Source organism: Scatophagus argus, chromosome 15 (genome assembly GCF_020382885.2).
Source record: "Scatophagus argus isolate fScaArg1 chromosome 15, fScaArg1.pri, whole genome shotgun sequence".
Lineage (NCBI taxonomy): Eukaryota > Metazoa > Chordata > Actinopteri > Scatophagidae > Scatophagus > Scatophagus argus.
In genome coordinates this window covers 5,530,197-5,553,594 of record NC_058507.1, presented here as the reverse complement: position 1 = coordinate 5,553,594, position 23,398 = coordinate 5,530,197, and the positions used below count along the sequence as shown (strand labels likewise).

The window sequence follows — 23,398 nt, the reverse complement described above, 5'->3', positions numbered from 1 at the left end:
TCAGCTTATTCAACTTTAATGTCGCCCCAAAGGTAACTTGCTTCGCATACATGCACTGAAGCAGCACGCTATGACATAATTAGAAAATATTTTATATACAAATATATAAATTAAACGAACATATTAAAGAATAACATGGCAACTGTGTTATATTCAGCACAACGACCCGCACAGTGAAATGGTTGTGTGCGCGCGTGTGCCGCCTCGCTCCACTCCCCTGCGCACACGCGGTCTCATTTTAGCCAATCAGCGGGCAGTATTTCGTAAGGGCGTTGAACTGCAATGGCGGAGACGACGAAGCAGAGTGGAAATCACGCTCCTCCTAATGAAGCCAGCAAAATGTCCAGCTACGCGGACTGCATGTGTGTGATACTGAAGCTGCTAGCAGACTTCGGGAAAGAGGTTGGTTGGCATCGTTTGAGCCACGTAGCCCCAAGTCACGTTGCTGTTAGTCGGTGTTGTTAGCTAGTAGCATGCTAATGTTTTTAGCATCCCAGCGTAGCAGGACTACGTGGACGCCTCTTATTTCATTCATTGTTAGTCAACATTCAGGCGGTGGTTTTGGCAAGCAAATCACAATTAAGTAGCGATAAACCGTTTTATTCTAATTTTGACCAATTCATAGTGATCTACAGCTTCAGGCATGGCTAAATTAGCCACCCGTCAGTATAAATAAAAGCTCTAAATTTCACTTTAGCTTTGTTGCCATTTACCCCGTATGTGTTTGCAGCTCCTCCTTGGAACCTGTATTTAACAAAGTGAACTCCAGAAGCAGATATCACATCATAGTGAAGCTGTGGTTGCGTTATTACGTACATTTGTGATCTTTATTCCCCACCGTTGGATTGTAAAGAGACAATAAGTACACAACGTATCAAAACATGGCTCTCGTGTTTACACCGCATTTATACACTATTACATTTAAAAATCTCCTTGCACATACTCTGCCCTCATCGTGTACAAGAGCTACTAAATATCTTGAATATTAGTAGCATAATCACCATAGTGGCTTTGCAGCACTGTCACAATTAGAGCTCTGAGTAAAGATTATTTTCCTACTAAATCCTATTTAAAATGTCCATCACAAGTTCCCATATTTCAAGATGGTGTTTGCAAATATACATATTCATTGTACAATGATAGTGATACTTACTACTTTAGCATTTGCATTTTCTTCTTGAAAAATTACTAAGTGATGAGCCCTGATCAAATATGAATTTGGGTTATTCTGTAATAAACACAGAATCTGTCTCACTCTGATGTCTAGGACAGTGTAACCTCGTTTTGTTTGTGTTTTTGAAATTCAGCTCAAATTAAGCGATGCTGCTCTGAGAATAGAAGTCAACGTGGACGCGCTGGATCTTCCGCCATCTCCAAATGTCCACGTGTACAGTCGTTTGCAGGAGCATATCACAAAATTACAGGTGATGTCGCTACAGATTGTAAGATTGCTAATTTCTACATGTTGACTTTATTCAGACTGTATGACTTAAGCATTTTATGGCTAAAAGGGTTTGCTGAAACAAGTTTGAATTGATGACCAGCAAATAATTATCACAGAGGTCACATTGCTGTTTCAAAAAATATAACATTATTCCTTGATCGTGAGTTTATTTAATTTAAAATGCCTGTTTTTATTTCATACAGTATTCTTTTTGCCCCAACTGTTTATGCAGGCAGTTTCAGCAAGCTTAAAATCACTGATGGATGCTGATGGTGATACAGCATCTACACAAGATGTTGTTGTCAGCTCATCGTCACTCAAAGAGCAGACGACTGCACTGTCTGAGTACCATCCTCCCAACTCGGAGGCTTCTGAAGGGAAGACGGCGCCTGATGACGTCATGGTTCAGATCAGAGCCAGGAAGTCAGAGGTTGGTCTCAGTCAGCAGATCTGTCAGCTGTTCTGGCAGTGACATTTTTTAGAGCCCTCTTTACTCTCTGTCAAGCAAATGAATAATCATAAGTAATTGCTCCCAAGGATGACCACATGACGTGCCGCAGTGAAGCAAACGCTTGATGGAGATCTGATAAGCCGAGTTCAGCAGAGAATAAGGGGTTCTTTAGTGCTGTAGTCGGGTAGAACAGACCACATTGCTGGAGGGCTTTGAGAGAGGGCCAGGTCCTTGATGGATTATGAAGTGGATGCTCATTACTCTGAGATTGCATGTGGATGAAGGACAAGAGGCCCCATTCTGTTGTGCATTTATTTTGGTAGCCAAGCAAACAGTATTCATATTCCATCATGTGATGATGGCAAGCAATTCAACTTTTTTGGCTACCTGGAATAATTTCCTACTACATTTCGCATTCCATGTAATGTAAATTGCTGTTGCTTTTTTGCTCCATATCATTAGACTTACCTGCATGTAGACAAAAATAAAAAACCTCATTGCATTTTTGACATCAGTCAGTCGCTCACCAATCCGTTGCATCTTATTATCTGTGCTGTCTTTCCATTGTGACCTCAGATCGAGCGGAGAATATCTGCATTTATGGAACGCAAGCAGATGGAGATCAATGAAAACAATGTACGCGAGTTTTGCAACGTGATCGACTGCAATCAGGGTGAGAATGGGAAAGAGGTTGGGGGCAGGGTGGAGAGGGAGCCTGCACACAGATTGCCAATGTTTAGGAGAGAGCTGATTTCCACAGGCGAGAGGTCAGGCTGAACTGCTCCAAGAGTGGAGCTGAAGTAGCTAACACACTCGGCCTCAAAACACAACCAGCTTAGTCGAGAAAAACATGACAGAGGGCCTTTTTAATTCAAAGCCTGTGTGAGACACCAATTATACAAAATCAGGACACTCTAATACATATATGTTACATTCTAAAAGATTACATCCCAAACATTATATTTTAATAATTACATTCTAAATACATTTATACATTTAAAAATTTCTCCTTTTGTAGAAAATAGCTGTGCCAGGACAGATGCAGTTTTCACTCCATATCCGGGTTTTAAAAGTCACGTGAAAGGTAAGAAAATAAACATTTGCCATAAATGTCAATGTGACATTTCGCAACACATTTATTCTACAAACTCTAACCACCCTTAATGAATTTCCACACATCAGGTTGAAAAAGTCATGGGCTTCATTTATGAAGAAATGTTGTTAATTTCTAATTTTTGGTCTGATTAAGACAGTTCAAATGTCACTCTATGGTACAGTATATTACATTTTCATTTGTTTAAATTTTGTTTTGGGGCCAGCTTGTTGCCATCATTAAAAGAAGGGTCGGACAAATTAAAACAACAGATTTTATCAGGATAAATTAAACTGCTCAACAACTGTCTGCTTTGTACATGGCCTAAGACTCTGTTAAACCGCACTGTTAACTCATTTCTGATATTGGATTCTGGATCCTGTTTATGTGTTATGTTGTTTGACCGGCCAGTTACGCGAGTGGTAAACACTTACGGGCCCCAAACTCGTGGCGGGGGAGGTCAAGGAGCAGGTGGTGAGCAGCAGAGGGGGCCGATGACAAGAGACTGCGGAAATACAGCCATAGAAGAACGACTTCAAAACATCGAGACTCACCTGAAACTGCCAGCAGGTCAGAGAACGACAAAGACACAGAAATTTATTAACGCCAAAGTCAACGTGTCTCAGTAACCCTTAACAACACTGAAGGAGCCACATGCCATTAAAGATAGTTTTTAAAACTTCTGCACAGAGATTCAGCTTAAGTGCAGTCCTTAAGAAGAAGAAGAAGAATCAACTTTTATTGGCAGTATATATATATTTTTACATACACACATACTGAATTTTATTACTGCATTTATCCCATCCTTAGTTGAACACACACATGCAACACCTGGCAAATTACATGCAGTGAAACACACACAGGAGCAGTGGGCAGCATCAAGCGCCCGGGGAGCATATTGGGGGGTTAAGTGCCTTGCTCAAGGGCACATCAGCCGGCTAATGAAGGGGGGATTAATCACTCCACCACACCCAAATTTTTCCTGCCTGTCCGGTGGGGGAATCGAACCGGTGACCCTCCGATCACAAGCCACTTCTCCAACCTCTAGGCCACGGCTGCCCCGTGTATAAATGGTGGTCATTTTCAACTAAACTGAAATATTTTAGTTTTCAGCAATAGCGATTTGCTATTACAGTGCAAAGGAAATGTGATACATAGAAATATGAAGGCATCGCAGTCCATGTGCAAAGTAAAATTTATTTAAGATACTTCATTTTGAATAGAACGCAGCATTTAAAAATAACTTGATTAGACTTTACCTGATATAAACAGCGTGACGTTATGCTTCTTCTAGTTGACGTTCACACACATGCCGTACTGCCAGTCTCCAGCCTACATTTGTTGAATTTGCCATTTAGAATCGCCAATATTCAGGATGTTCAAAAAATAAGTTTTTTATTCTTTAGCGGGTCCAGTTCCATTGAGTGTCTACCAGCGACTAAAGAAGCTGGAGGATCGTATCCTGGAGTTGGAGGGACTCTCACCTGAGTACTTTCAGTCCACGGTGAGTCTTCTGGCTTTGCAGTAGATACATGAAAGACACTTAATTATTTGTCAAGATTCATAATGGATGTAATTCAGGCATTTCAAGGTTCGATTGTATTTACTATCTATGTTTTTTGTTGTACTGGTGTGCTGTTTAAAATTTTTTTTTTAACTCACTTTGCACAGATTTAAATTCTTTTTCCTTTGCTACACACATTTGAACTTACCAGTTAAATCAGATCTCAGGATCTCAGTTTAGCCAGGACAAAGAGAAGTTCTGTTTATATTCAGTGTCACTCACCAAAGTGTGTTTTATAGATCCCTGAGGTCTAACAAACTTGTCAAATGCTTTCCTTCCTTGCTAAACATTTGTAAAGCCTTTTTTTATTGTCAAAACCAGTATTATTGACGTTCATTTTTCTTCTTTCCTGCATTTGCTGGCAAATTAATGCATTTCTTGACGCATTACTGCCACCTATAGTTCAATGGAATAATGTCAAATCATTAGCAAGATGTTGCACCACTACAACAAGCAATTACTGATGGTTAAAAAAAATTACAGGGTGCCCTTTTAACTGCCAGCATTTCTCTTAGTTTGTGGAGATGTAGACAACCATGTCATACAACCTGGTAAGATATTTTACCTGACAGAAGGTTCACTAAATGGACCTCCTCCAAAATGCTGTTGGCTGAGGTGGATGTCCATGGGGCATAGATTATAAATGTGTAAATTTTGTTTCCACATATTTTGGGGGCACCTTACATTTTAGCTCTTTGCTTTGCTCCAGTTTTTTACAGGTATGTCCTGTCTTGTGGATACTTTGATAGAAAGATCCCCAGAAAGTACTTGCAAAAAATCAGTAGTACTGTAGACAGTGTTTCATGCTGCATTGACAAGAAGCTCTTGAAGTATTCATAGTTGGTCCATTTCACACGGTCAATCAGTTGCTGCATTTAATGTGCATGATGCACATTTTTGGTGTGTGGATGTTAGTTTGTTAAAGGCAAAAACCTTTCAAAGTGATATCTACTTACTGAGAGGAGTTTGTGCGTGATGCTAATGGAGTTTCTCTTGATATGTCCCCATACTTCAACACGTTTCCCCCCTTGAGCTACACTTTAGTTATTTGAGTCAAAATTGCAATGCATTGGGTTAGATTTACTTTTCGGCCACTGCAGGAAGCTCACTTGAGAAATGACTACTTTTCACTACACCATATTTTATAGAGAAGCACAGACTGAAAATATGTCACTAAGTGATTTATTGGACTTGATATTCAGCCTGACAGACTACAGCAGTCACACAGACTCAAATTTCCCATCTTGAGGGAGTCTGTCCAGCTTTATGTTTAGTTATCTGAGTAAGTGTGCTTCAGATGCTGCATGTCTCTTCACACTGGTATTTCTGAGCACCGCATGCAGCTTCTGTGAGTATGCTGCTCTCCGTCTGCTTTTGACTCTCTTCATGTCTTCATGTTTGTGTGAGCAGTGCAAGAGATTTCAAGTGTCTTTGAATAAACTGATGGGGTCTTTTATATTCGGGAGTATCGTGGTGTTTTTTTGGTCAAAGAGCTAAACAGAGTTGGGCCACAGTTTGCAAAAAAAAACATTTTTAACACTGAAAAGCAAAGCAAAATGCGTGCGAACAATTTCACAGTGTTTTACAGTTTAAAGTCTCAAGACGTCAAACAGATTTCTCAGTAGCAGTCTTACATTTTGTGTTTAAGTTTAATTGAGTACGTGTCAAATGTTACCTCTCTTATCCCTAAAACATGCAGCAAAAAAAACCTAAATACTGATATTATTTAGTATTTCATAACCGTAAAATTAAACAAACACATATTGTATTCACCTCTTTGCATTTCAGAAAGCAGATGTTGGCAAACCATAAAAGTTTTGGTATTGCATTTGCATTACATTGTTTCGTCCGGGGTTGTTTCGCCTCGCAGTTCTGTATAAATCATACAAACACAGTAGGGTGGGGTGTATTATTGTTCTGTGTTGAAGCTGGGAGAGGAGGTAGCAACAGAGTAGAATCCGCATCTGTGTAAAACGGCATAGCAGGCAGGATAGGACAGGAGTGTGATGTTGTGACGACGTGTTATGCGTGCAACTCACAACTGGCGGAGTTAAAAAAGTAGCTCGCAGCGGTTAACAGGCAACTCAAAGAGGAAGAAGAGGAAGCTGACGCTGTTGTGTTATACATGAAGATTGACTCTCAGGATCTCTATAAAGAGCTTCTGAGTAAAGGATTTTTTCAAACAAGCACCTCAGTACTCACAGCTGGAGCCAGTTTGGAAACTATACTAATTATAAAGGTCTAATGTGTACTTATGTGCTTTGTCATGTAGAGTCACCTGCACAAGCGTCCAAAGACATCCAATGCTCAGGTTAGCAGGTTTTTTGTTTCCTTTTTCAGCCTTTTGTTAGCGGAGTTTAGCCACTAATTGTTTTGATCAATTAATCAGTTTTTTGTCTTTGTCCTTCAGGCCCGCAGTCTGACAGAGCTGGATGAGAAGATCAGTGCAGTGAAAGCAGCACTTCTGAAGAAGGTGAATGAATTCGGGCCTCGATATGAAGCAGAGTGCCCGCTGTAACACACCTGCAAACCAATGCTTCAAGCTCTCTGTTAATGCATTCTGCTTGGCCATTATGGGCATAAAAACTGTATTCCTCTGAATAGTTTTGTAGTTAACTGAAATATAAATTGCTCTGTGAATAAAGATATTGTTTCTTTCATGAAAACTACTGACTCGTAATTTAATCATTAGCTTAGCATTTACACTATTAACTCTAATGTCCAATCAGTCTAATAGTAGTACCGTAATAGTAATAGTAGTAATTAGAATAGTTAGATAGTTAGGGCAGTCTTTATTGGTAGAAAATAAGGCTGCAACTAATTATTATTTCATTTTCAATTAATGTCCCGTGTTCTGTCATTTTGTTCAAAAAATTGTTCCATTTGGAAAGCCAGAATCTGCATTTAACTTGCAGCAATGAATGAATTATTAATTGTAGATAATACTGATAATATCTGTCTAAGCTCAGTCTTTTTAAGGAAAACAAAATAATTATGATGTTAAATTGATTTACCTTGGATGTTTAACATTTTCCTCTTTATTCTCTAATGCTAGGAAGATGTGTGTGTGTGTGTGTAATTGAGATGAATCTGAGAGAGCACCTGATTTATTTGCCTGACTGCTGTGTGACGATGATCACCTCTAATGGTTGTCATTATAACAAATGACCTGATTACTGCAACTCTGTTTGGAAAACATATTGGAGACCCAACAAACCAGCATTAAATGGGACGCCGCTGTGTTTGACACTGTGACTTGTGTGGTTTATAAAATGCTTTCATGTAGAGCTTTAGCTGAGCAAGCAGCTAAAGCAGTAATTCAGATTGGGTCTTCTTCATCATATGTGGATAATTGAAACTGGTTCAAAAATTCTGCATAGTATGCCTCTGAGTAGAACTACCAGTACTTAAAAGTAAAAGTATGCCATTAAAAGGAGTTGAAATGTGTAAGCATTTTACTGCCAGTGAAGACAGGTAGATTTACTTACTTCATATACAGCAGTAGTTTAATCCAGTTTTTGTCAACTTGATGTTCGACCCCCTCCACAGGATAAATCTAGGGGCTCAAGATTAATGACGTAGGAAAGGGGGGGGGGGGGGGGGGGGGGGGGCGATTCTTCAGTCTTTGCTTTTTGTAGAATATTTGATTTGTGCCTTTCTAACAACTTCTAACTTCTAACAATTGCTAGAGATGCGAAGTGTACAAGACATGTTTTTGTCACAGGCCAATGTTATTTATATAGAGGCAAGTCACAACAAAAAAACTCCCCAAACATCTTGTTATATTGTATGTAGATTGTAAAACATAAGCAAAAAGTATGAATCCAGGAGGATGCTAAACAGCTTCGGGTGTCACAAGACAGAGCATCGGAAAGCCGATGGTCCAGTGGAGAGGAGCCTGAGTGACAACGACGGAGGAGGAGCAGCAAACTACAGAGAGAGAGGGGAACAGCTTGACATCTTGTGGAAAAAATAACCAAAAGCCACAGAAGATTAGAGAGATCCAGTTGTTATCAGAAGTGTAGTTTATTAAGACTTGACCAACCTGCAGGATTTGCACAGATTTGTAAATTATTTGAATATGACCAGACACATACAGTGGAGTATCATCAGCAAAGAAGTGGAAGATTATTCCTTAATCACATATAATTTGGTCAAAAGGTAAAATATATAAAGAAAACCGGAGCGGGCCAAGAACAGAGTCCTGAGGTACTCCACATTTTATGTTAGAAAATCGTGGTTTAATATTATATGAAGCATAAGATTTTGACCGTGGAAGAGCCAGGCCAGAGACACCAAATTGGTTTTAAGTTGGTTGGGGAGTTTATTGTTATCATTAATATTAAAAGCTGTACTGAGATCCAGTGGAAGAAGCACATTGGTGGAATTTGAATCAGTAATAAACAAAATATTGTTTACCACCTTAGTAAGTGCAGTTTCTGTGGCCCTGAACACGCAAAAGTTTCACAAAGATTATTGTTATTTACGTGGATCAAGGCACAGCTCTAATACTTTTGAAAAGAATGGAGTCTAGTCTTGTCTTAAAACTAGTGGGGACAATGACAGTTTCAAGTTATAAATATTATTCAGCATTGTGGGTCCCAGAGATGGCCAGAGTGCTGTAAAAACCATAGCTTCAAAGGGTTCAGTGGGGACAGAGAGATGATTCAGTAGCTGAAACCAGTTTAGATAATGTCTCAAGAGTGTCACAATGTGTAAGAACCCGAGACTGTCTGGGACTGAGCATATGTAGCTGGACATGAGGAAGTAAATTTGTATCTAATCTATTTTCTTTTACTACGGAAAAAGTCTAAAAAAAATTATAAATGGTGAGCAGCTGACAGATGGTTGTTGAGCTGCAGTGTCAAATATAAATCTTTATTAAGATGAAATTGCTTTCAAAGAGAGGAACAAGCATGTAGTGATAAATGATGTGATGTTTGTCATTGTGTATTCTTGGTACATGCAAACAAGCTTAGGCTATTAATGCTTTATTGTTTATTATCTATTATTATGTGACATTGATTCTTGCTATACATTTGTCCCTATATATATATATATATATATATATCAATCTTGTACTGAGTACAGTACTTGAGTCAGTGTCCTTGCTTACCAAGTCTGGCTGTTTGAAATTTAAAGGAGATGAAAGTAACTACTTCCCCAATGACATAGCCACTTTTCAAAAACATGAAACACTTACAAACTGATTAATTGCAAATAAAAAAAAAGAAAGATGCTTTAAAGCAGGTACCTTGACCAGTTCATGGTTGACTGAATGAGCACAAATGCTGACAGTCAGAGCCAGCAGATCAGAGTTTGAGGTACTTCAGAATCTAACTCCTTTTGTGTTTCGTCTCATGGACCAAAACGACAATAATACACAGCATTTTTCAATCAATTTCGCAACAGGTGTGACAAACGGAAAAAGAGAAAAAAATCAACTTTCTCACGTCTTTGGAAATTACTGTTAACTCCCCTTCCTTTTTGTTGCAGTTGTTCTTTGTATGTCACGTCAAGATTTATTTCAGAGTTGATTGATAGAGTGACCTGAATACAATCGAAGACTCAGCATTGTGTTTTTCGGAAGATATTTCATTCTTGACGCGGAAATGGGGATTTTTTTTTCCCTTCTTTTTCACCCCCGCTTTCAGGTGTACCTCGCTTGTTCAGCTCTGTCTGTCTCTTGCTCATAGACTGGAACCTTCTGGGCAACAAGGGGCCACAATGTGCTGGGAAGGGGAGCACTTGAGCTGTAGTGATGTGGATGGACGTGGAGGGTGGTGTGTGGTGGGTGGGGGGTTCGCTCATTGTTCCCCAGGAGCTTTTGTCTCAGACACAGTCCCCTTATGAGGGTTAATGAGGACAAATTGGTCTGAGTGTAACAAATGGATTGTAGAGTTGGACAAAAGGTTGTTTTTTGTGGGCTGCGTTTGCTGGGATCCACCCATCATCTGCCCATTGAGCAGAGCACGCTGACTAGCGTCTGCATGAAGTGGCTCACTAAATATCTCATTATCTTTATCCTCTCTGTTTTATTACACGAGCACATTATGCATGCAGCTTCCTACCATGAATTTAACTAAAATGTAAAGTTTATATCACACTGATGCAGTGTGTAATCACTGTAATTAGCTGGCTTATTTCCTACAGCTTATGGGAATAATATAAAGTCAATACGTCAATGTTAGTGTCAGTGGTTAATGCTCTAAGGTTGGGTGGGCATAGTGTACCCTTTCACATTAACAAAGAGCCACTTCCTCATTGACTCTATGTAATTCCTGCCTGTCAATCAGTCCTCCCTCTGCCTGATTTCTTGTTATGTTCTTGGGAACCTCGGTAAAAAGACACAGAGGTGTTCCTTGTCTTCTATGGGTCCAGTTGTATTTTTTGGTGAGGTCGAAGGAGAGGATTCATATCCATTCATATCTCACAAACTCTTAATGGGCTCCAAGCCCTCCAGAAAGAAAGCTCTTTCCTGTGACTAGTCAGCTCCAGTCTTTATTCATCTGTGGCTCCGTGTCAAAAAAGACTGTTGCTCGTTTGTGCCCCGAACAATGAGGAACAAGGCTAAATCTCTAGCTGGGAACAAAAGACAGAAAACAGGCTTTTCACTCTGCAGAACATTAGATTCTGACACATTTTGCCATGGCAGTTTTTTTCCTCATCCTGAGTGCTGTGGCTCTGGTCTTTTAAAGAGACCACCTGTTGGCAACAAGCCTGTTCTTCATTACAGACAGCCCTATTATCACAGGATGAGGAGCGCCACAGGCTAACTTTTTTAAGTTAACCCTGCTGCAGTTTTCAAAGCTGGCCAATTGGGAAACATAAATTACGTATAACCACTGGAAAATCTATTTATGCTCGTAATTTTTTATCTTGTTTTTGAATAAGGGCCTTTGTCTGCATAAGAGTGAAGTACTTCATTCGTAACCTCGTCAGTTACAAATGTCACAAACAAAAGGGCTCGAATGTTAGCTGCTTGAATGTTCTATAACTACAGATTTGGAAAGAAATTCTTGTGCATTGTTTGGAGAAAACCCAAATGTACTTACTGTAAAGTTGTTGATTGTGTCCTCATGATTTTCATTCAATTATTTCTGGCATCTGGAGGGTTTTTGTTCTTCTTTTGAAAGTCGATTTGAGCAATTTTCAACCCCCAAAACATTAGCATAACTGCACCATGATAATGATTTTCACAACTGTGTGTAAAATAAAAGTACTGTAGGTGGCAATACGAAGCAATCAAGTGCATGCTTTGGCTTTGAATTGGACATGATAAACACAGGGTGGCGGCAACAAGAGTGTTTGTTTTATTTTTATTTTTATTTTATTTATTTATTTATTTATTGGTTTGATTTTTTTCATAGCTGTGAAAACCCTAAGGATACACCACTGAAATTCACAAAGAAGTTTTATGAATAACTACTTCACTGGTGATTTAGTTGTATAAGCTGAAAACTTGCACATTCTGTAGAGCTTTTTGGAACAAGTGGCCTATAGGGGGCAAATTGTTATTCCTCATAAGGTGACATTAAAACAGCAAATACCTCTGTCATGCTCATACCATCACTGTCAGAGTACACCCAATGCAGCCCCACTTGTTTCATGTTCAAAAATACCCAGAGGAGGAAGGGGGTGCATGCACCTGTGACCCTCCCCCACAAAGCAGACAGCACAAGAGAGGATCCCCCTGCAGCCCACAGACTTCAACAAGAGGCAGTCAGCTGCTCTCTGTGGCCCTGCTGCATGGTCCCCAGGCTCTCTGGAGTTAAATGTGCCTGTGATATTGCCGGGAGGGAGCAGCGGGAGTTGAATTCAGGCAATTACAATCAAGTCAGGGCATAGTTAGTGCGTGGGCCCTGGCAGCACCTGAGCTGGATGCTGATGAGACACTTAGCCCCAAACCCTCATGCATTGGCCCAGGCGTTGCGTAGAGCAATCCCCCCCCCCACTCCCTCTCTCTCTTCCCACAGCAGTAGACCCCCTACTGGACACTTCCACTTCCCTTCACCTCATTTAGGCCTCTAGAGCTCTCTCACCCTCTCTCTCTCTGGCCCTCACATTGCAATACTTCTGCTTTATATAGGTGGCGTGGAGTACTGCACTCAATCACTCTTCATTCATTCACACTGTACAGTAATAGACAACTACTTCGATATTGTCCTTCAAGCACCTGTGCATAGCAGAACTTCAAACATCATGTGATGTGTCATTCTAAGTTTTTCAGAAATATGGGAAGAGTTATTTCACTCGAAGGGACAATAAAAAAAAAAAAGCTAAGGGTGAGTGTATATAAGTCACTTCTGATCATTTCTGTTACACCTTAACGTGCAGAAGAAAGCAGCTTTAGAAAAGTCTGCCTGCCTGTCTCCATCTTTGTTATACATCAGACTATCAAGCTCAAGCCCCATCACACCGCCGTCTCTGCATGGATATTCATTTGCAGGTGGCTGAATATGGGACTCCGTGTCCCAACTGATGTGTTACGGCGACAGGAAGGGAGAATGGAAAGGGAGGTGCAGTTCTTGAATATCTGTGACCCAAGAATATGGAGTCAGGCATCACAACAACACTCTTAGCCCCTTTTCCCAATAAGATGCTCTCAAGCCTCCCGGCTCCCGCCCTCTCTCAGCCACCACACTTTGCTGAAGTGTCATTAGGATTGTAAAGGACAGGTTGCCATAGATCTCGGATTGCTGCAGATGTATGGACTGTAGAACCACCATATTTTGAATGTAAAGATCTGAGTGTGGCGCCTAATACGACAGGCCATACTGGGGGGTACTCTTGTTCTTTCTTCGTCTGCAGTCTGTGCGCATGCATCTTTCATGTATCACTTTAGTGCTCTGTTTTGTGAGATTGCTGGCTTTGCCCTTCAATCCACTTTCATTGTCTATCTGTGGCTGTGCTTGTTAGTTAGAGCTGGGCGTAGTATTTGGTAGAGCCAAGGGGAAAGGTGGGACACCTCTTTCACGATTTTTGCCATAATGGTTGTCTTTTGATTTTTCCTGAGCTTTGGAGACTACCAGGGATTGTCTCTTTGAAATTATTCCATTTTGGCAGAGAAAAAGAAAATGGATTGCGCTGATCCTGTTTTGTTCCTGGGGGGACGGCTGCAGTATTATCCTGGGCTGACACCGTTGGCGAAGAGGCAATCACAGTGGCCCTCGCTCTGACAAAAACACTCCATCTGCAAGGAGAGGAGGAAATCACACCACAATGATGTCTGACTCTTCTGCCTCACTCTGGCAGCTGGGCCCTGGGACCCATGAACTGCTACACAACCACCACCACAATGGCTGTTATACAAACGCACAAACACCACACTACAAATCAGCAGCTGTAACACACAATGGCAATGCACCTGCCATCACACAACAACAAGGAACAGGATGGATTTGTTGGAAAAGTTTTTTTTTTTTGGCTGCTCAGGGCTGATTAGAATGGCCTCTAATTTATCTGATGTGTGATTATTACGATTTGTATTGATATAATCATTGGTCTTAGGGGTATTAGTATTAGCATCATAGTATCACATGTTTTTTTTCTTTTTTAGACTTTGAGCAACAATGATCCACGTTTTTCCTTAAACACATTAAGCTGTGTGCCTGCAAAACACAAATACCATTAGGATGTCAAACGCATGCACATACAAGCACCAGATGAAAGATAAGCAGCCTTGAAGCTCGCCCTGTTAGTATTCAGTCGTGTCCCCTCTTTCCCTCCGTGTCCCATACCTGGGGATCAAACGCACCTCTTTGTGAGAGAGGCCTGACCCCCTGCTATTAGCAAACAGAAGAGAGCCCAGCTGACACCACTCTTGAGATGTGCCATGCAGACGGAGGCCTGTGATTACAGCACAATCCTGAGGAGACAACCCTCCACCCCGCTCCAGCCCCAACCTTCTGCAACTCTACACACACACACACACACACACACACACAAAACACACCCTCCTCCACCCCGCACCACCTCTCCTCAACGACAAATTCACCTATCTCTGAAATAGATGTTAATCTTTCACCCAACTGGCTGCCTCTGAGACCTCGTTGACACACATATGGCTATGCCCGAGTCATGAATAATCAATAGGACTCTATTTTCATGAACATATTTCCCCAAACAGGTAATTTCTTGTGACTATTACTGCTGCAGATTAGAATCTGAGATTGGACTCTCAGATTGGAGGTGGAGGTGGGTGTGCATGCATGTTTCTTCCCACATGTGTGTGTGTGTTCATATATATGGAGGGAGGAACACTCCAGAATACAATGTAAGATGGAGGGATATAGGTCTCTCTAGTAGCTTCATAGCGCCACATGAAAACCAATGAAGGTAAAGCAAGAGAGGGGGGGATTAATTTGTTGTGAGAGAGGCAGAGGCTCAAGTGGGTCTTCCAATAGCAAATTAGCAAACCCTCATTTCAAAAACCCTCATACATACTAGGGAATATTAATGCACAAACACACACAACATGCATGTGCTCATGCGTACAGTATATTCCTGCCAGGCTGTAGACAGAAAAAAAATAAATAAATATAAAAATCTGACCCTTTTTCTTACTTTTTCTTCTTTTTCACTCTCTGTCCCTCATTGACACATACACACACACACACACACACACACACACACACACACATGCACACACACATACATGCACTTGTGCGCACACACAAGAAGAAAACTTCAATTCTATCTGCAGGGGCAGAAATCAATCTCACATCTCTTTAGTTAATCCGCAATGGCTCTCTACAGATCCTGACACTAATAAGGTATTGAGCAGGTGAGGCCAGGGGCTGAGGAGGAGAACAGAGGGAGAGGAGAGGCCTGCAGTCTGGGGCCCGACTGACGGCTGGCACTGTTCCAGTGCAATTATGGGGCTTGTGTATGGGAGAGAAGGGTGCAGGAAAGAAGCAGCAGAGATAGAAGGGAGAGAGAGAGGCATAGAGAAAGAGCGAGAAAGAGGGGGTGGGGGGAAAAATTGATCCCATCTGTGGTATGATGGTTAATTAAAGCAGCTCTTGAGCAGCCCAAGGATGAGAGGCTTGGCTGGGCTCCTGGAGGCACAGCTCTGATTACTCACACAGAATGGATGGTTTCTTAGCAATGAAAGGAGGAGGCCAAGAGCTGCCTGGTGGGGTGCACAGACGACGTCAAGGAGGGGAGACATGTGCATGCTGCACACTCACACATGTGCACGCACACACGTGCGAATGGACTCGCATACAGGCACGCACTCGCATGCATACATATACATATGTAAACACACACACTCACGCATACATCGTGAGCCTGTCGACACAAGTGCAAACATCATCAAATTAGATCAAAATAATTGCATCAGGAAACTAATCAGATATAATGTGAGTCCACTAAATGTGAATTTCTACAACAAGATGAGCACAAGAGGTTAATGACAAAGCCACCAAAGTTCATCTAATCATAGCTTCTGGTGCATACTAATGCGTTTTACCAAGATTCTGTAGTCATGCATGGAGTTCCTAGTACAAAAACCATAATATACTGTCGATATTTTTTCCTAATACACTTGTGTCCATTGTATACCTGAATAAGAAGATGCTGATTGTGCCTCCAATTTCCCCAGTGAAGGTTTCATCTTATCTTGCCATTACACTGAGATAGTCACAAAGCCTATTACACCCTCCTCATTGACATTCATGACTCTCTCATATTGAGGGGGCATGGGTGACAGCTCTAGCACTTCGGTATGACCTCACCCTCCTATGGTGAGATTTGGTATTGCATAATATGGAAAGGCAATTTTTTTTTTTAACTTGCTTCCTGCATTTCTGCACTGGTTGTTTGAGATTTAAATTATTACTAGTGTGCAGTGCTTTTTAACTTGATCATAAGATATTGACCAGTGATAAAGCAAAACACTTGTCTTTGTCTAAATGTTGCAAGATGTAAAAACAGTTGCTGAGACTATGTAAAACAAGGGTTCTTGAAAGATGATATGTAGATGGAACAGATGAAACAGCCCATCCTCCTATTTTTATAAAGTTGAAGATATAATCATACTCTCAGAGTTAGAGAGGGGGTTATAATAAACCTCCAAATCTGAGGTGTATGAATTATGTATATGGCAATGATTTGATGGCTGCAAAATAGAAAAGAGGGTGCAAGCGGCTGATTGAGGTGCGCCACGTGGTGCATCATTCGCCACCGTGTCTCCTGGTGCAGACATCTGAGGTCAGGGCCCCGTGCTAATTGGTGTCGGGCCGAACGCTTCTGAGCTAAATGAGAAAATTACACGTTCCGGGGGGAATCAGGTGCAGTTGTTGAGGTGCCTTTTACAGTGCGGCTGCAGTCGCATTTGTGTGGCAGAGACAGATGTCTGACTCTTTGTTTGCTGAGGAGGAAGGAGGAGAGTTAGAAGGTAAACTTTGGTGTTTTTAAGGTGTGGGAGCTCCAGTTCACCTACACAGCCTCACCCATCAGATATACATACACTGCCTACATGTACATTGACAATGCATACTGTGTATGTAAATAAGATTTAGCATCTGACAAAAAAATATGTTGTTTTTCCATTTAAAGTTACTTTTCTTGCATGGCGCATTGCTTTTAAAATGACTTTAAAAAGAGCTGGGCAAGACATTTCTGTTTTATGTGCTGAGGTTTTAAGATACCTCACCTCAACACAGCAGAAGCGAATGCAGTGTTGTGTCGTGAAACTCAAAGTGTACAATCATCTTTTTCTTGCCAGAAAATTCTTCCTGAAAAGAGAATTTGCAGCAGGAATGTCAAAAACTGATATCTCACAGATGTAACTATACTCAAATTAACCACGGATAAAAACATTATGTGTATAGTGGAAAGTGTTGCTCGTATTGACGATCTCAGAGAACAATCATCTCTTAGCAGCTTTCACTGTTGGTTGGTTGTTCGGCCCACAACTTCCTGTTTTGGTTCACTCCCATATGTCTCATTAGCGTCGTTTCCAGCAGCAACAAGTAACCATATACAACGAAAAAGCTCTAAAAACCTACTTACCCAGCACCAACAGCAGACAGACAGTGTTAGAAACTATCTGGTGATCATACTGGAGCAGCTAAAGAGCCAGATCGTTTCCGTCAGGAGTCGGTGGAGACCAAAACAGAACTAAAAGGAGATTAAATATTAGATTGTGTTCGCTGGGTGGCCTGAACGCTAATGGTGCTCCGTAGCTGAATTGCTACACCATATCAACATAGGTAATAATGTGCCAGTGTTGTGTTTAGAACTTGTTTCCACCACACCCAAGTGACCAAAAAATCAAGTCTAAGTACAATTTTGAGGTACTTAGGTTTAGATTTTTACCTCTGCCTCCTTGCTTTAGAGGGAAATTAGATTAGTTGCTAGTTACTTTGCAGGTTAGCATTTTAAAAGAGAGTCGTGTGATCATGTTGCATTGTTTTAGATTGAAATCTTTACTTCTGTTCTTTTAGAAGTTTAAGTTTAAATGAGCACATTTACACTGGGGATGTTGCTAAATTTACTTAGGCAAAAGAGCTGAACCCTTCTTATCATCTTTTAAATAATTGGTTATCTTGTTTTTTTTACCTGTGAGATGGGTGAACTGACCCATCTGCTTGGGGCTTGACTGGAAACAATAACCACAGAACTGACATAGCAGAAGCAAGACCACCCACAGTAAAATAGCAAAAGAAATCTGTTGCCTTTTTACATCATTATAAATCAACATACTATCGCTTGCTTCTTTAAACTGACAGAGTTTCTCACTTGCAGTCTTTGTTAATATCATTCAGCAAAACTAAACTAAACACAATCATCATGATCCACTCGACACGATACAGACGAGGAAGCGCTCTCTGTTTTCAAATCAACTTATTGAAATCCCTGATGAGCGATAGTGTTTGAGAAAATTTCATTCAACTTACATTATCTTTTATTCATGAGTTGCTTTTTTCACATGCCTTTGTGTGCAGGTAAGAGTTGTGCCTGTATGTGTCATTCAAGGCCTGAGCAAATTATTCACTTCCAAACACAGCATTCCTCCACTCCTCCGGCACACCCAACAAACAGACAAACAACAATGTGGACCAAATGACTAAAGTGTTGAATTGCCTTCCTTTTGTTCTTTCCCTTATTTCTCTTTTCTGCTGGCTCTTTCTCTCTCCAAGACAGACTCCTTTGGTGGTGAGCTCTCTGGCAATCTTGAGTAAACGTCATTAACTGTTTGCTCATATCGCCCACAGAAAGTATGCCGCAGCCTCCTTTGTCTCACTATCAGTTGTTTAAAGAGGTTTGTGCTGTAATGGCGTGGTCAGCCGGTGCCAGGGGCTTTGAAGTGCCGTCTCGCTGGGAGTATTAACCTCTATGAGCGCTGAAAGCTGACCCTGAGGTTGCAGTTTGAAGAGGTCACGTGGCAAAATACCTAGAAATATCCATGCGCATTTTTTCAGTGCGTGGCTTAACAATTACAGAAAGAAAGTGTGTATCACTTTCTAGCAAAGCACACCCTATAAATGCTTTATCAGTTGCAAATGATGGCTTTATTAATAATTCATTTATTAATGTTTTACAGATCATGAATAAGCCATTAAAGGCCATTAAAGGGCAGCTTTTTGGTTGTCAGCTTGTGAAAAGTCCTTTCATCATCATCTAGAGAAACTTTCTCTTTCTTCTTAGCTCTCTACAACTATTCATTATCATGTATTTATTTACATTAATGACAGCACTGGTTATTTTATCGGAAGGAGGGTTTATTCAGGACACACTAACATTTATAACTGCACACCTGTTGGCCTTTCTCACTTTATTACAAACCATCATTATCAAGTATGTAGTTAAACGCATTAGTCAACTCAAATTAGAGTTAAATACTCTACTACATTTATTTGACAGCTTTAATAACTAGTTATTTTCCAAATTACTTTCATTAATTACTGCTTATAATTTAATGCTCATACTTGTACTGCACTTTTAGAAGTATTTCTTGTAAGAGTATCTGTGAACTGTGATGTCTCTACCTTTACGAGACTGTAAGATTTTTATACTTTTTTTGTTTATGTCTGTACACGAGCAAGGATTTTTTCTTTTTTTCAGAAGTTATTCCTGATTTTCTACCAGTCTATAAAGCCTTAATAACATGTTGATTAACCAACATGTTGCAACTCAGGAGGCATGAGCTTTTGGAAAGGTTTTCTCTCAGTTCTTCTTTAAATGGCTCTAACTTAGTGTCAAGGTGCTTTTTGCAGACCCGGGCCCATTATTATAGAGATTTTGGCACCAGCAGGACCTGGGTGAATAATGGCAGTGGTGCATTAGGAGAGAGGAGGAGAGAGATGTATGAGCCTGAGTTGTGAGTCAACATCAGAGGCCTTGAGCTGACCCCACAGGGGATTACACACTCTGATTTAAGAGCATCTCTCCAGCACCTCTCCTCTCTGTAGCACTCGTGTCCTCGGTGCATGCAACACCCACCTGATGCAGCATAAGGTCCGGGAATACAGACACGAGCACACGTGCGCGCTCACGTGCACGCTCGCATGCGGGATCATTCTCGTTATACCCTTATTCTTAGCTGTGCTCCATCTTCTGTTACAGGGTCAGGGCAGAGTAGGATCCTATCAGGGTTCGTATCCAGAGAGGCACAGACAGAGAGAGAGAGAGATCCGAGCCCCTGCAGTGGTAAGTAAATACAGCCTAATGGCCTCTGATTAATTCTGCATTGCTCTCATCGGGCCAGTAAAAAGAGATGTAATGACCTGCATCTCTCCCTCTCTCTCTCTCTCTCTCTCTCTCTCTCTCTCCCCCCCCCCCTCTCCCCCCCACAGCCTTTCTCAATTTCTCCCTCATTTGCTCAGCGTTTGATTATGAATTAAAAGGGATTGCAAATGGTATGCTGTTGGTTGGCCCCCTGATTGCCATATTTGATTAAGAAATGTCAGTGTGCATGTTTCCCATGTCTGTCTTTTTTTTTTTTAGCCCCTCTGTTCGCTGTAACAGTCACACATGCACGAGGAACACAATGGCTCCGCGGCTCTCAGACTGTCTGCCACGAACGTCAAACTTGCGCTAATCAAACACATTCTTCCGTCTTCCCTTTCTCTTTTTCTCAGCCTCTTTTCTCATTTTTTGCCTTTTCAAAACTCGACGGGTTTTTGTATCAGCTGTGAGACACGCCAACAAGGGAGAAATCACAGAAAATTAAAGAGCATTGAGAAAGACAGGTAGAGCAGAGAATGAGGACTGGAACAAGTGATGGAGATCTGAAATCAGAGCAGAGCGAGGCCAGTTTCCTCCTCAAAATAGAAACTTCCAGCAGTTGTTTGGTATATATGACAAACATTTCTGCAGCTATGAGCCACAACAGGTCAGTCAGCAGCTTATTATATCACTTGGTCACTTGTGACACTAATGTGCCTCACTGCTTACATAAATGGTTGCTTTTGATTGAACAGTGCAACACATTTTTCCTCGCATTTCAGTCACTGAAGTCTGAAAGCGGCTGTAATATCTAACTTAACGTACAGAGAGTTTTATCACCTGATTCTGCAGCTCTGAGTGAGTGAGTTTCATCTCACTTTTTTAGCTGTCCAGCTGTAACTTCAGAGTTTCATCAGCATCATTTTTGGGCAGGTACTTTAAGTGGAAATCCTCTAGCAAACAACTGTACCCATACCTACCCATCACCAAACGGCAGACAGACACAGTTAGCAACAGGCTGCTTCTGATATTTCCCACAGGAGTTGGTCAAAGCTAAAAGCAGAGCTAAATGAGAGTGAATTCTGGATTTACATTCAGTAAGTGGCCAAGAGCAGGATCTCAAACTAACTATAATGTTGCAGCATATCCACTGGATGTACCAGTAAGCAACTGTTTGCCAGCAGGTTCACCAGTTCACGTTAAAAGGTGAGTCACCATCTTGTTTCTGCTGCCCCAAAGTGGCCACACAATCAGTTTACTCAGATTTCACAAACTTCTAATCGTGCGACCCACTGTAGTCAATCAAAAGTGTGAAATAAACTATAATAAGACCAGGAAAGACTTATTACTTACTGCACTTATTAATAGATTTAAAAAGTACCCAGTGAAGGTCCGAAACTTTGGAGAAATTTCATAAGCAAGCTGCTGTGTTTAATACTGAAAGACCAACAAGTGTTGTAAATTTAAAGCTTTTCATACTGTATTTTTTTCGTAACTTTTCTACAGCAGTTACTTACAGTTTGCTTCAGTAGACAACAGAAAAACTGTTGGGCATCTGCTCGTAAACTGAGAAGAAAAGTCCTTTTCAAAACAAACAAAGCAAGTCTTAACTACATTATGATTTCTGTTTATGTTTTTCTCTTAACACCATAACTTTTGAATTTAAAGAGAATAATGTAACTCTTTAACTGGCAGTTTCTCCTGGCTGTCACTCGATATGTTCACTGTTTTCAAGGTTGCAGGTTTAAAGTTTGAAAGTTGTTACAGTTGCAAGACGAACCAAGTTCGAAGTCGACAAGTGCAAAACTGTCTGAAGTCTGGTAGCCCTTTAACACATGACAAGCTGCATGTGAGGGCTCGAATGTCCAAATCAGTCGGCCCGGTTATTCAACAAACTACCCAGTCAGCTCCCTGGAACAAAGTGTGTGTCGTGTCCAATTGAGCCCATGTGTGAATAGAGCAGAATTCACAGCCAGCGAGTGGGCATGTTGATGATGTTGACATCCTTATATGGAGTACTGGAGAGATGACTTCTCCTCCTCCTCCTCCTCCTCCTGTACGCTCCACCCCATCGCCTAAACCAAACTAAGTGTTTCAAAGGGCAACTCTTGATGGCGTCTGCAGTTTTTATGTGAAAATAGCTCAAGACATGTAAGTACTGCAGGTGCACCTCCGACTGCCGTCCTTAAATGACCCATGGATTTGAGATTTGAGCTGCGTGCTGTGTGACTCTCTTGGTTCTCTTTTGCGACGTTTCTTTCCCGGGACAGAGTTTCCCGCTCACACAGTATCTTACCTCAGTCACTGTTATTCTCAGCACATCAGCTCACAGGCCTCACTGGCCATGTTTGTGTGAGCGGATACAGTACATCTGTCTGCATGCATGCACCGCACATTTCAGTGGCATGTGTATACATAAAAATGTGCGTTACGTCCATATGCATGTGCATGCACGGACATGTGAACAAATGCATTTTGCTGTATGTGCGTGTGAGAGTGTGTGTGCTTGCACTCGTGTGTGATAATGGGCTGTGTCCATCAGCACACAAAACACAAGCCCTCTGTATCAGGCAGAAGACACACTTAATGCCTGTCACAGGGTCAGATCAAGTGTGTACAAAGGAGAATTGAATCCTTTGAAAAAGAGAATCCAACCAAGGACAGTTTTCCCATTTGCCAAGGAGTAAGAAAGAGAAAGGTGTATAGAAAGAGGGGAGAGGGAGAAAATGGGACGGAGAAATGGTGTAGGTGCCTGCAGGAGAGAAATGTGTTGATCTTTTGAGATGAAAAGCCCTACTTTCACAGGCTGCAAAATGAAATGGTGGGCTTCAAGGCCAAGGCTATAAGGAGAGGAGTTTCTTTGCCCTCCAGTTCCCTTTGTTATCCTCTCATCAGTCCATCTCAGGCGAGGTGGAGGTACGGGGCGAGGGCACGGGAGGAGGTGGCTATGACAACTGTCTGCCCCACAAGGAAGAGGAAATGGCCTGCACAAGCCACCTTACACTGGAGATGAACATAGGAGGTAATACTGAAGCAGGCGCCGAGCAGAGGAGAGTGTTAATGAGGGGACGGCACAAGTAGAAAAGGTTCCACTGGGCCCTTTTTTAGAAGGTGGCCCCTCTTGCATTATATTCTTGACTCCCCTCCAGGAGGGCCTAATGACACTCT

At 41.4% G+C, this 23,398-nt stretch overlaps 1 protein-coding gene across 1 annotated transcript; it reads left to right on the top strand.

Annotated features, from left to right (window-relative positions):
• Window positions 1–232: 232 nt before the first annotated feature.
• Window positions 233–7,218, top strand: LOC124072395 (MAP3K12 binding inhibitory protein 1). The gene is made up of 9 exons (XM_046413806.1): window positions 233–402; window positions 1,308–1,424; window positions 1,677–1,874; window positions 2,472–2,568; window positions 2,914–2,979; window positions 3,400–3,558; window positions 4,395–4,492; window positions 6,825–6,863; window positions 6,963–7,218. The coding sequence occupies exons 1-9, from the start codon at window positions 283–285 to the stop codon at window positions 7,068–7,070; spliced, it is 1,002 nt and encodes a 333-aa protein (XP_046269762.1). The 5' UTR covers window positions 233–282; the 3' UTR covers window positions 7,071–7,218.
• The last annotated feature ends 16,180 nt before the right edge of the window (window positions 7,219–23,398 follow it).

Coding starts and splice junctions, on each gene's coding strand:
- LOC124072395 (XM_046413806.1), top strand. CDS start 283: ATGGCGGAGACGACGAAGCAGAGTGGAAATCACGCTCCTCCTAATGAA. Junction 1,425..1,676: donor AGCATATCACAAAATTACAG/GTGATGTCGCTA, acceptor CTGTTTATGCAG/GCAGTTTCAGCAAGCTTAAA. Junction 3,559..4,394: donor TCACCTGAAACTGCCAGCAG/GTCAGAGAACGA, acceptor TTTATTCTTTAG/CGGGTCCAGTTCCATTGAGT.